This window comes from Tachysurus fulvidraco, chromosome 21 (assembly GCF_022655615.1).
Source record: "Tachysurus fulvidraco isolate hzauxx_2018 chromosome 21, HZAU_PFXX_2.0, whole genome shotgun sequence".
In the NCBI taxonomy this organism is placed as follows: Eukaryota; Metazoa; Chordata; class Actinopteri; order Siluriformes; family Bagridae; genus Tachysurus; species Tachysurus fulvidraco.
In genome coordinates, this window is record NC_062538.1 from 21,195,590 (window position 1) to 21,209,453 (window position 13,864).

The 13,864-nt window shown below is 43.9% G+C and overlaps 1 protein-coding gene across 1 annotated transcript in view; it reads left to right on the forward strand.

Annotated features, from left to right (window-relative positions):
* Positions 1-9,075, forward strand: part of LOC113662846 (WD repeat-containing protein 7) — a 9,366-nt gene extending 291 nt beyond the window's left edge. The window contains exons 2-3 of the mRNA XM_047805922.1: positions 4,006-4,223; positions 6,016-9,075. Of these exons, the coding sequence (XP_047661878.1) occupies positions 4,006-4,223; positions 6,016-6,219 (422 nt within the window). The 3' untranslated portion in view covers positions 6,220-9,075. The remainder of the gene's footprint in view (positions 1-4,005; positions 4,224-6,015) is intronic.
* The last annotated feature ends 4,789 nt before the right edge of the window (positions 9,076-13,864 follow it).

A 13,864-nucleotide genomic window follows, 5' to 3' on the forward strand; every position in this document is an offset into this window, starting at 1 on the left:
CCCCCTTTTTTTTTTAAATGGCTTTTTCCTGCTTCACTGCTCCACAATGGACACATTGATCCGGTTTACAGTAAAGACCAGGTCTGTACACCCAGACCCCCCCCCCCCACACACACACACACACACACACACATGCGCACACACAACATTCTCATGGGGAAAAAGCTCACACCGTCCTCAAGAGGAGGAAAAAAACATCACATAATATCATGGTTTATTGATTCTGAGGACGTGTAAGACGTCTGTAACGACGCGTCGCTCCGTCGCCTGATGTGACAGCACAATATCTGCCGCCGCTCTTCGCCCACGCACGTTTCTGATCCTCATTCGGGTCCAAGCCGAAAACCAAGAAAACGAATAACAACAAAAAAAAAAAAGAAAAGTAATTTTCCCCTTCGTGGGGTCGAGATGATGGAGGTTTCATTTCATTCGGGCTTTAATTGTAAGAGATTACTTTTTTCTTTCTCGTCTCTGGCCGCCGCCACACGAGTCGCTAATCTCATCTCCCTCCGTTATGAGGGCAGTTCAGAGCGGTTTCTAGATGACAGGTAGGAAGGATTATTGCGTTACGTGGCTTGTGTTCATCGTGTTCACGACCCTCCCCCCCCCATTCCGCCGCCCAATCACACGAGAGCAGAGATGACGAACACGCCAGGGGCTGATCGGATCAGACGCCACGCCTCGGGGAGCGGGAGCGGGAGACGTCGATCTGACGGATATATATAAGATCTCAGGGTGGCGTCATGACACAAAACGTCGCGGTGCGCGACACCGCCGATTAAAGCCGGCGTGTTCGTGATGAAGGCTGAAGGGTCGGAATTAAAGATTAAACATTGTGTGATGATGAAAATCCTCGTTATCCCGATCAGAGCTTGTGGTGGATCCTAAAGTAACGAAACCACATTTAAATAACTTTATACTGCTGAGGGATTTGACCTCTTTACCCGACCCAGGAACCTACCGAGGAACCCTTTTAGATGTGGAGCTCGAGCAGTTATGTGAAGGTTGTGTGTAGGTTATGGGAATCTGTGCTAACACTGTGCAAACTTTCCCTTAAAAACCGATAACGAATAAATCATCATCATCATCATCATCATCATCATCGCAGTTCCAACAAAAAATTGTTATAAAGTGAAACGTGAGCTTTCAGGATTGAACTTTTGTGCTGTGGTGATGTTCGTGCCCCGGAGCGGTAGATCACTCCGTGTTAGACCACACCGAGAACCTGCAACCCTCTGATATTACACAACTACATTTATAACTCTCTCTAGTGCTCTCTCGTTCTTTCTCTCGCTCTCTCTCTTGTGCTTTCTCTCTCCCTCTATCTCTTGCTCGCTCTCTCTCTATCTCTTGCACTCTCTCTCTCTCTCTCTTGCTCTCTCTCTCTCTCTCTCTCTCTCTCTCTCTCTCTCTCTCTCTCTCTCTCTCCGAATCCTAACCACTTCGGAAAAACACCTGCTACCCGGATCGGGCCGAAGCGTTAGCACTTTTTACAGAAAGTCAATATGCTCAGAGGTGAAGTAAAAAGTACTTCAATAATTGAAAGAGAGAGAGAAAGAGAGAGAGAAAACAGAGAGAGAGAGAGGTGGGGTAGATTTCCCAGGGAGGTAAAAAAGAAAAGAGGGTTAAAATGGAGAAAAGAGGATGACATGAGGACACAGTGGACTTTCCCTCCAGTTTAATCCCCTTACGTGTATAGGAGCTGGCAGACTTACTTACTTACTCGTATCCAGAGAGACTTACATTTAACTTGTTTATACAACTGAGATATGATGGTTAAGGGCCTTAATGAAGGGCCCAACAGTGCAGCTTGGTGCTCCTAGAAGGGCCCAACAGTGCAGGTGGTGCAGCAGCACTGACGATGAGCTTTTCTTACTGGCCTGATTTTTCTTAATGGGAGTTTTACTTAATAATAATCAGTCAGGATTTTTATTGCTTTGTGTAAACTGCTTTATAAACCGTCATAATATCATAATATACGTCAGGATTTATATAAGTAGGGAATAAAACACTCTCTGTTACTGCTACCGCTCAGTGTTTGTTTATTTGTTTGTTTGTTTGTTTGTTTGTTTGTTTATATTAAAATTTTTTATTTACCTTTTTTTTTTTTCAAATGAAAGAATAATCCATCTTATATTTTATCTGTTTATAGTTACTTTATCTTCCCTCCTGAAGTTGTTAAGACAATAAAACTGTAAAGAAACTGTAAGGATGTGTCACATGATCACACCGTAACTCCTGAAGTAGAAGGGCTAACACACACACACACACACACACACACACACACACACACACACACACACACACACACACACACACACACACACGGATGTGGATGTGAAGACTAGGAGCATTTTTGTCTCTTATTGATCTCAGCCCCGAAGCTGTCAACAAGTCTTAGACTGAGAAATGTGAGTGTGTGTGCATGTGCGTGCGTGTGTGCGTGTGTGTGTGCGTGCCTGCGTGCGTGCGTGCGTGTGTGCGTGCGTGTGTGCGTGCGTGTGTGCGTGTGTGTGTGCGTGCCTGCGTGCGTGCGTGCGCGTGTGCGTGTGTGTGTGTGTGTGTGTGCTAAACATCTGAACTGAACAACCCTCTCTCACATGCCCAGGTGTATTAAGTTTATCTCCCTGTGACTCTGATTTTTTTTTATTTGTGATCGTTTACCTTCAGAATTTATCTGAGATGTTTTCATATTTCAACCCCCCACACCACATCAACCCCCCCACACCACATCAACCCCCCACACAACATCAACCACATCAACCCCCCACACCACATCAACCCCCCACACCACGTCAACCCCCCACACAACATCAACCACATCAACCCCCCCACATCAACCCCCACACCACATCAACCCCCACACCACATCAACCCCCCTATCAACATCAACCCCCCGACACCACTTCAACACCCTAAACCACGTCAAACACCCACACAAAATCAACCACATCAACCCCCCCAAATCAACCCCCACACCACATCAACCCCCCACACCACGTCAAACCCCCACACCACATCAACCCCCACACCACGTCAACCCCCCACACAACATCAACCACATCAACCCCCCCACATCAACCCCCACACCACATCAACCCCCCACACCACAACAACCCCCCACACCACATCAACCCCACGACACCACATCAACCCCACGACACCACATCAACCCCCCACACCACATCAACCCCCAACCACGTCAACCCCGCACACCACGTCAACCCCCCACACCACGTCAACCCCCCACACCACGTCAACCCCCCACACCACGTCAACCCCCCACACAACATCAACCCCCCACACAACATCAACCCCCAGACACCACGTCAACCCCCCACACCACGTCAACCCCCCACACAACATCAACCCCCCACACCACGTCAACCCCCCGACACCACATCAACCCCCACACAACATCAACCCCCCCACACCAGATCAACCCCAGACACCACATCAACCCCCCCACACCACATCAACCCCCCCACACCACATCAACCCCACCACACCACATCAACCCCCCACACCACGTCAAACCCCCACAACACATCAACATACGACATCAACCCCGATACCATGTCAACCCCAACACCACATCAACCCCCGCACACCACATCAACCCCCGCACACCACATCAACCCCCGCACACCACATCAACCCCCGACACCACGTCAACCCTGCACACCACATCAACCCCCCACACCACACCAATTTGACCTTAAGGTCAACCTTCACTTCACCCTGCACTTCTTTATGGACAGCATGTTCCACTAAAGCTGTAGCAGTGTGTAACTACAGTCACCTTCTGTGTGTATCTACAGTCACCTTCTGTGTGTATCTACAGTCACCTTCTGTGTGTATCTACAGTCACCTTCTGTGTGTATCTACAGTCACCTTCTGTGTGTATCTACAGTCACCTTCTGTGTGTATCTACAGTCACCTTCTGTGTGTAACTACAGTCACCACCTGTGTGTATCTACAGTCACCTTCTGTGTGTATCTACAGTCACCTTCTGTGTCTATCTACAGTCACCTTCTTCACTTCTGGGTTTATTCACCAACAGGACTTTCCTCATTAGAGGAGTTTGTGAAAGTTTTTCTGTGTTTTTTCCTCTTCAGCACATCCACGGTCATAAAGGCCCCATCACGGCCGTGTCCTTCGCTCCGGACGGACGCTACCTGGCCACATACTCCAACGCTGACAGTCACATCTGCTTCTGGCAGGTGAGGAGACTCTGAGCTTCTGATTTAATTCACAAATTCTGTTTCCTTCTCTACAGTATACACACCGTAGATGTACACACACAGATCGAACATCTGGATAAAGACTCATAAACCCTTCCATCCATTTACATGACTGACACTGAGCTGTGTGTGTGTGTGTGTGTGTGTGTGTGAGCGTGTGAGCGTGTGTGTGTGCGTGTGTGCGTGTGTGTGTGTGTGCGTGTGTGTGTGTGTGTGTGTGTTTCCAGGCGTCAAGCTCTGTCTCCTTCTCTCTCACTGTGTTTCATTGAAGGCGACAGATTGTCTAAACTATGTGTCTGTCTCGAGCTTGTGTGTGTGTGTGTGTGTGTGTGTGTGTGTGTGTGTGTGTGTGTGTGTGTGTGTGTGTGTGTGTGTGTGTGTGTGGTTACTGTATGTCTTTGTCCCTCACTGGTTTGCATGTGCTGTAGACTAACCGACTCTGGCCACACAAACCCTCTCTCTCACACTGTGTGTGTGTGTGTGTGTGTGTGTGTGTGTGTGTGTGTGTGTGTGTGTGTGTGTGTGTGTGTGTGTGTGTGTGTGTGTGTGTGTGTGTGTGTGTGCGTGCGCGCTACTTTTCTTACACCTGCTCATGTTCAGATCAATGCCTCACTGTGTCTCCTCTGGGTTTAGAATTGTGCACCTTCTTGTAACACACACACACACACACACACACACACACACACACACACACACACACACACACACACACACACACAAAGACAAATAAATGCACACACAAACATGATTTTTTAGTTATTATTCCTTATTTTATTTTTTTGTTGTTAATTTACATATTTATTTGCTCACCTGCTTACTGACTTGAATGCTGACTTACTAGCTGAATTAAATACTGACTCACTGACATAACGACTCACTGACTCACTCTCTGACTCAAACACTGACATACTGACTCACCTATTGACTCTGCTACCGACTCCCCGACATATGAACTCACATTGTGACTCATTGAATGACTCAATTACTGATTCATTTACTGACTCACTTTCTGACTCACTCTCTGATATACTGACTTAATTACCGACTCATTAAATACCGACTTACTGACATAACGGCTCACTGACTCACTCTCTGACTCAAGCACTGACATACTGACTCATCTATTGACTCAGCTACTAACCCCCTGACATATGAACTCGGATTGTGACTCATTGAATGACTCAATTACTGATTCATTTACCGACTCACTTTCCGACTCACTCTCTGATATACTGAATTAATTACCGACTCATTAAATACCGACTCACTGACATAATGACTCACTCTCTGACTCAAACACTGACATACTGACTCACCTATTGACTCAGCTACCGACTCCCCGACATATGAACTCACATTGTGACTCATTGAATGACTCAATTACTGATTCATTTACTGACTCACTTTCTGATATACTGACTTAATTACCGCCTCATTAATTACCGACTCACTGATATAACGACTCACTGACTCACTCTCTGACTCAAACACTGACATACTGACTCACCTATTGACTCAGCTACTAACTCCGTGACATATGAACTCGGATTGTGACTCATTGAATGACTCAATTACTGATTCATTTACTGACTCACTTTCTGACTCACTCTCTTCTGATATACTGACTTAATTACTGACTCATTTACCATCAGTTTAACATCAGTTTGTCTTATCCAGAACATTGTATCTAAACTCTGTGTGTGTGTGTGTGTGTGTGTGTGTGTGTGTGTGTGTGTGTGTGTGTGTGTGTGTGTGTGTGTGTGTTACCCAGATGAACACATCAATTTTGGGCAGTATAGGAATGCTAAACTCCGCCCCTCAGCTGCGCTGCATGAAGACCTATCAGGTCCCCCCGGTGCAGCCGGCGTCTCCCGGCTCTCAGAACTCCCTCAAACTGGCTCGTCTCATCTGGACCTCCAACCGCAACGTCATCTTGATGGCCCATGATGGCAAGGAGCACCGCTTCATGGTGTGAAGATCATCACATCGGCCCCGAGCTCAGGCTCTTGTCTAGAACTTCAGGACCGCGAACCTCCGAGCAGAACCGAACCCAGGCCACGCCCGGGAGCAGACGTTTTTATTCGACACTTTTAGTGTGTTTACATCTCTGTTTTTTTTCCCCATTCCACTTTTTATTTGAACCACTTTTAAATGTTCTCGTGTGTCTGGTAGTTGATTGAGGACGAAGGATTCCGGACAGCCGTCGTCGTCGTCTCGAGTTACGACGGGTCGACGGGGGACATTTTTACGATATGAAGGGATGAATTGATGTTTTCATTTCATTTGCACATAACAAACAGAACCAAATGTGTTTCTGGCACATAACCTGATCTCCCTGGGGCCCCTGCGCTCCTCCTTTTGCCGAACCCTAGTAACCCTGTGATCGGTGTGTGTGTGTGTGATCTCCGAAACTATTCCTGCATGAGGTACTGAAACTTTATTCACATTTCAACCAGACCCGAACGGACCAGAGCCACTTCCTGCGTAGGTGTCGCTTAAGAGAATATCAGGCTACTTCCTGTTTCGGTGTAGAAACGTTCTGGTCACTTCCTGTCGTAGCTTCATGTCTGCCATATTTCTGCTGAATCATTCGTGATGACAGGAACTTGTTTTGTCGACGTTCCATAACTGTAACCGGATAAAAAGCGCAGCAACGTTTATTAATAAGTAATTAAGAAATCTTTTCTGGTAAATCTACTTCCTGTCTTGCCCCAGAATAATTAATGTAGCCACTTCCTGTTTCGGCAGTTAGCAGATCTGACCATTTCCTCCTTCGGTGTAATCGCTAGATCTCGCCACTTCCTGTTTCGGCATAGTCGATTCGATCGTTTCCTTCGTTCCCCTAGTCAACAGATCAGACCGCTTCCTGTTTCGATATAGTCGGCAAACCCAACCCCCTTTACAAATAAACCCCGCCCCCTCTTCACGTCGTGTAGGCGTGGCCTCGCCGTCCTGGTCTGACGTATCACTAAAAGTCTGTAGTCGACGATCGTGATCCCGCCACAAATTGTCGAGTCATACATATCGCATCGCCGGGAAGACGCCTGATCGTAGCTGCTTGTGTTTTTTTTCGTAAACGTGTTTTATTGTTTTTGTTCCGTCTCGTCAGCAGTCGTGTTTGTGTTATTGTGGAATATTCGCTAGTGTGTTGTTGAGACGCCGCTGTATCGCTATTTATCAAAGTAGCCTTTCTTATCTGGGCTTTGGAGTTAGCATGTGTTGCTAATGTTGACAAGCCTACTACCACACACACACACACACACACACACACAAACACAAACACACACACACTCATATACCATGTGCTGTAGATACTGGCTCAGAATAAATGAAGGTACAAAACTATTTTTGACCAATGTTTGTGTGTGTGTGTGTGTGTGTGTGTGTGTGTGTGTGTGTGTGTGTGTGTGTGTGTGTGTGTGTGTTAAACAATGGAGGTAGTAGTTTCTCTCATGACCACTGATGTCTGAGATAAAGAGAAGAATGTACTTCTACTTTGAGAGCATCCTCCATTTCTCCAGTTCTGCGTCTCGACCCGTCGATCATGACGTCATCGCAGTGACGATGTGACGTCTCCGTTTCTCTGAAATAAACGAGTAGAAGGAGAGAAAACAGCAGAGACGTCGACTAACCGAACGTCCAGCAAGTCTTCTGTTCTGTTTTCCTTCTCCTTCTCTACAGTGTGGACCCCATAGATGTACACACACACACACACACACACACACACACACACACACACACATACACACACACACACACACGACTGAATCCTCTCAGTATATTGAGACGTGTGTAAGTCAGAGTTAATAAAGCCCTTATTACAGTGTAACAGTGTTATTACAGCCTTATAACTGACTCGTAAACACGAAGCTCAGACATTCAGACAGAATTAATACAAAATTAAACCAAAATCCTGTCAGTTGTTTAAACGTCCACAAAAGTGTGTGTTAATGACGACTGACAAAAATAACGGAGGCTCCTGATCTGGTGTTTAACTTCGTTTTCTTTCTGTGATTTAACGTCTTCAGTCAAAAGAGTTTGTCATTTTTATCTATTATATTTTTTTTCTACATTTATTTATTTATTTATTTATTGTCTATAGATTGCTTCGGTATCATAAAGCAGAGAGGTTCATTTTTAATGGTTAAATTTTAAAATTTTTCAGTTAAAATAATTTTTTTTAATTTTTTTTTTTTTTCATTTTATTTTATTTTTTTGTTAATTGACTTTTTTTTTTTTTTTTTTTTTTTCCTCCAGTGGTATAAAAAAAGCCTAAATGTTGCTTTGGAATATTGATAGAAATATATTTTACGTTTAGAGAAACGTTATCGATTTTGTAAAAGGTCGATTTGATTTTTTTGAGAATCTCAGATACAAAAACGAATGAGAAGAAATTAAAGAAATAAATAATTCCATATTTGTATATTTACGACGGCATCGTTACTACAGGAGTTACGGTGTTTATTACAGTGTTATAAGGGCTTTGTAGAACTAGAGAGTGACTGAACTGGGTGCTGAGGATTTATCCACACACACACACACACACACACACAACACTATCTTTTTCTCTCTTTTGTGACTTCATGACAATTTCCGCATCATCTTTACAATCACTCGCAGCTCCTGTGTGAGGCGTGTGTATGTTTGTGTTTGTGTGTGTGTGTGTGTGTGTGTGTGTGTGTGTGTGTGTGTGTGTGTGTGTGTGTGTGTGTGTGAGAGAGAGAGAGACTAACATTTACTGAATATATTGAGCTGTACTGTAACGCTGTGTTTGAAGACGATGCTGTTGGTTGTGTACAACTCTGTGTTCAATAAAATGAAAGATATCTGACATGAGTTTCAAGGTGACTTCACACACACACACACGCACACACACACACACACACAGCACAGACGGAGCCGAGACACCCACATACTGTAGACGTCGGATATGGAAGCCGTCTGGCGTGAAGGTGATGAAGAATCAACATGTGTTTAAAGTTCCTCCTTTAAATGAGAAATATTTACTCTGACCTTTAAATGATATATTTTCTAAAATATATTTTTAGAAAAATTTCTAAAAAAAATCTAAAAGAAATTGTACAAAGAAATTAAATATATAAACTAACTAATAAATGAATAAAAACACAAGTTGAAGATTAAACACTAATATTCCTTTTCTTAAAAAGAATACACTCTTTTTTTTATTTATTTTTTTTATCCGTTTATAGTTACTTCGAACGTTGCCGAACATCCGCAGAGGTTCAGTTGCAGTTGGACAAAAAACTAACACCGTCAATCAACTCGTTTATGTATTTACTTACTTATTTATAGATTTTAGAATGAGACGTGGGGGGGGGATCATGGTAGCTTAGGGGTTAGCACGTTCGCCTCACACCTCCAGGGTTGGGGGTTCGATTCCCGCCTCCACCTTGTGTGTGTGGAGTCTGCATGTTCTCCCCGTGCCTCGGGGGTTTCCTCCGGGTACTCCGGTTTCCTCCCCCGGTCCAAAGACATGCATGGTAGGTTGATTGGCATCTCTGGAAAATTGTCCGTAGTGTGTGTGTGTGTGAGTGAATGAGAGTGTGTGTGTGTGCCCTGTGATGGGTTGGCACTCCGTCCAGGGTGTATCCTGCCTCGATGCCCGATGACGCCTGAGATAGGCACAGGCTCCCCGTGACCCGAGAAGTTCGGATAAGCGGTAGGAAATGAATGAATGAATGAATGAGAGAGAGAGAGAATGAGACGTACTTTTTATCTGTTTATTGTTACATTTAAAGTTTCTGCTTCATACACGCCGTCATAGTCAGTCGTTCCCTCACCGACATTTCTTTTTTTCTCCACACGCTCGCAGTTCATATGACATTCAAAATAAGATATTAAATAAAAAAACTGAAACGGCTGAAACTGGAGACTCCTTCATGACGTTTACAATTACGCTGATCCGTTTACTTGTTTGTAAATAATTACAGATTACGATTCGAACGAATCTTCACCTTCTGACCGATCAGATTCGAGAATTACGTTTCCTTCATGAGTGCTGTAGGGTCCATAAGAAAAATTCAAAGGAGTCGGGAAGCGAGTTGATGTTTTAATGTCCGAGTTCCTCTCGGCTTTCAGACTGACGCGGTTTCGACGCTTCAAAGCGGCTGCTGAAGATTAAAGTTAAAAATGCAGACACGATCCCTGAGAAACGGTCCGTCTACAATCGAACCCGCGGCCTAACGACTTCTCGCGGCTCTCTGATGAGTCTCTGTGGTTTAATTAAAGCTTACAGATCAGACATCAAAACCCCACTTCACCACCATCATCATCATCATCATCATCATCATGATCCGTAGGAGCTCTGAGAGATCGGAGCGAAGCGTTAATCACAGGGCACCTTGTCAATAATGGAAGTCATGAGTTATTACTCGTTAACGATCGTCTAACGAATGGATTCTGATTCAGATTATTCTATTCTAATGAATAAAGAAGTGTGTGAATATTAACGCACACAAAATTAATTCCGCTCCGGATTCCTGGGACATCAACAGACAGCTAACAAACGTGCAAGTATCGCTAATAAGGCAGCGCTATAGCATGACGTAGCTGCGGACGTAGCCGAGACCTGTCTGTGGGTTCAGAAAACCAAATCTTTATTTAACACCTTTTTGACATTTAGTTTCTTTTCCACATGACAGTTTTACAAACATTCATAATACCAATTTTTTTTAACATTTATTTTTTAATTTTGTTTAATTTTATTTAATTTTGTTTGTCTGTTTACTAAAATGGTTCATTTATATTCTTTTTTTTTATTTCAAATAATTAAATAAAAAATAATCATTTTTATTTATTTTCTCTGTAATTATTTTTTTTTCACTTTTGATATTTATTTGAAGTATTTATTTATTTATTTATTTATTTATTTATTTATTTACAAATTACTAATTTATATTCATTTGATTTTCTTTTCAATTTATTTTAAATTTATTTATCTTATTTTTTAAAATAGGATTCCATTATTTTCCTGTGGAATATTTTTGTTTGATGTGACTTATTGATTTTCGACGTTAATTTGTTCGCTCCTTCGTTTTTCTCCGCGATGCGACGTTCGGTTTCAGGGCTTAACGTGTCACGAACCTCACGATCACATGAAGGACCCATGAGGGACGTGTTTTATATCCAGAACGTGACCCAACTGACGGTGTGAAGAATTCGAGTTGTGTAACATTAACACCGTGGTAGCTCCGGTGACCTTACAGGAGGTTTGTCCGGCATCCGTCCCGCCAGTCACTTCTATTGGTTCGGAAGATGAAGGTTAATTCACAGGTCAAAGGTCACAGCAAGATGAAGAAGTCGGTACTCGGTGAAATCACTTCACAGCACTTTTAGCAAAGATTCTATGAATATGCAAATGAGAAACAGCCCACAGGCTCCGCCCCTTCTCCTGGCTAACCGGTGCTACACGGCACACGATGCTAAAGCGGCGTCTATAAGATTCCATTACTTTAAAGCCAGACTGAGAGTCATGACTTCATGTTAGAGAGAGAGAGAGAGAGAGACAGAGAGAGAGAGAGAGAGAGAGAGAGAGAGAGAGAGAGAGAGAGAGAGAGACCATAACTGCTGAAGAAAAGACATGACACTAATATGGAGTGGAAGCCGTCCTATTCAGGATGACCTCTGACCTTTCACTCGCTCATCTCAGACCAAAAATCAATAAGAGGCAGAAGCTGGATATTTCCTCATCCTAACTAGAGCACAGAGCTCCGACCCCAGCACTCGAACAAAGGACACGGTGCAGGAGTGTGTGTGTGTGTGTGTGTGTGAGAGAGAGAGACAGAGAGAGAGAGAGAGAGAGAGAGAGAGAGAGAGAGAGAGAGAGAGAGAGAGGAGCTCAGCTATCTGGAGGTGACGGGGTGTATAATGGGCTGGAAAGAAGAACGCTCGATCCACACAAATACCAAAAGGTCACCTACAGTGTCACTGAATATCAAACTCACAACAGCAAGCAGCTGAGTGTGTGACATTAACTAACACACACACACACACACACACACACACAACCAGTACTGTCACACGCTTTACTATCATACACACACACACACAACCAGTACTGTCACACGCTTTACTATCATACACACACACACACACACACACACACACACAAAACCAGTAGTCAGACACTTTACTATCACACACACACCCACACACACAAAACCAGTACTGTCAGACACTTTACTATCACACACACACCCACACACACAAAACCAGTACTGTCAGACACTTTACTATCACACACATATACACACACACACACACACACACACACACACACACACAAAACCAGTAGTCAGACACTTTACTATCACACACGCACACATACACACACACACCCACACACACACCCACACACACAAAACCAGTACTGTCAGACACTTTACTATCACACACATATACACACACACACACACACACACACACACAAAACCAGTAGTCAGACACTTTACTATCACACACGCACACATACACACCCACACCCACACACACACCCACACACACAAAACCAGTACTGTCAGACACTTTACTATCACACACATACACACACACAACCAGTACTGTCACACGTGTTACTATCATACACACACACACACACACACACAAAACCAGTACTGTCACACGTGTTACTATCATACACACACACACACACAACCAGTACTGTCACACACGTTACTATCATACACACACACACACACACACACACACACACACACACAACCAGTACTGTCACACACGTTACTATCATACACACACACACACACACACACAACCAGTACTGTCACACACTTTACTGTCACCCACACATACACACACACACACACACACACACACACACACACACACACACACACACACACACACACACAACCAGTACTGTCACACACGTTACTATCATACACACACACACACACACACACAACCAGTACTGTCACACACTTTACTGTCACCCACACATACACACACACACAACCAGTACTGTCACACACATTAATATCATACGCACATACACACACATATACACACACACACACACAACCAGTACTGTCACACACCTTAATATCATACACACACATACACACACACATACACACACATAACAACCAAACACACAACCAGTACTGTCACACACTTTACTATCACACACACACACACAACCAGTACTGTCAGAGACATTACGATAACACACACACTGTACTGTTACACACACTTTAATCTCACCCACTCTGTGTGTGTGTGTGTGTGTGTGTGTGTGTGTGTGTGTGTGTGTGTGTGCGTGCAGGATGAATTGAATAGATATGAATGCACAGTGTTCAGAGGTTTAGTGTGGATCACAGAAACAAGCAGAAAACAACAACAACAACAACAACAATTATTCAGAAATGTTTCGTGTCGTTCTCGTATCAGCTCTAACATTAGGGATACTGCTATTTTAATCAGGATTTGAAAAAAAGGGGGAGAGGAGAGAAGAGAAGAGAAGAGAAGAGAAGAGAAGAGAAGAGAGGTGAAGAGAGGTGAAGAGAGGTGAAGAGAAGAGGAGAGAAGAGAAGTAAAGAAGAGAAAAGAGTAGAAAAGGAGAGGAGGAGAGGAGGAGAGGAGAG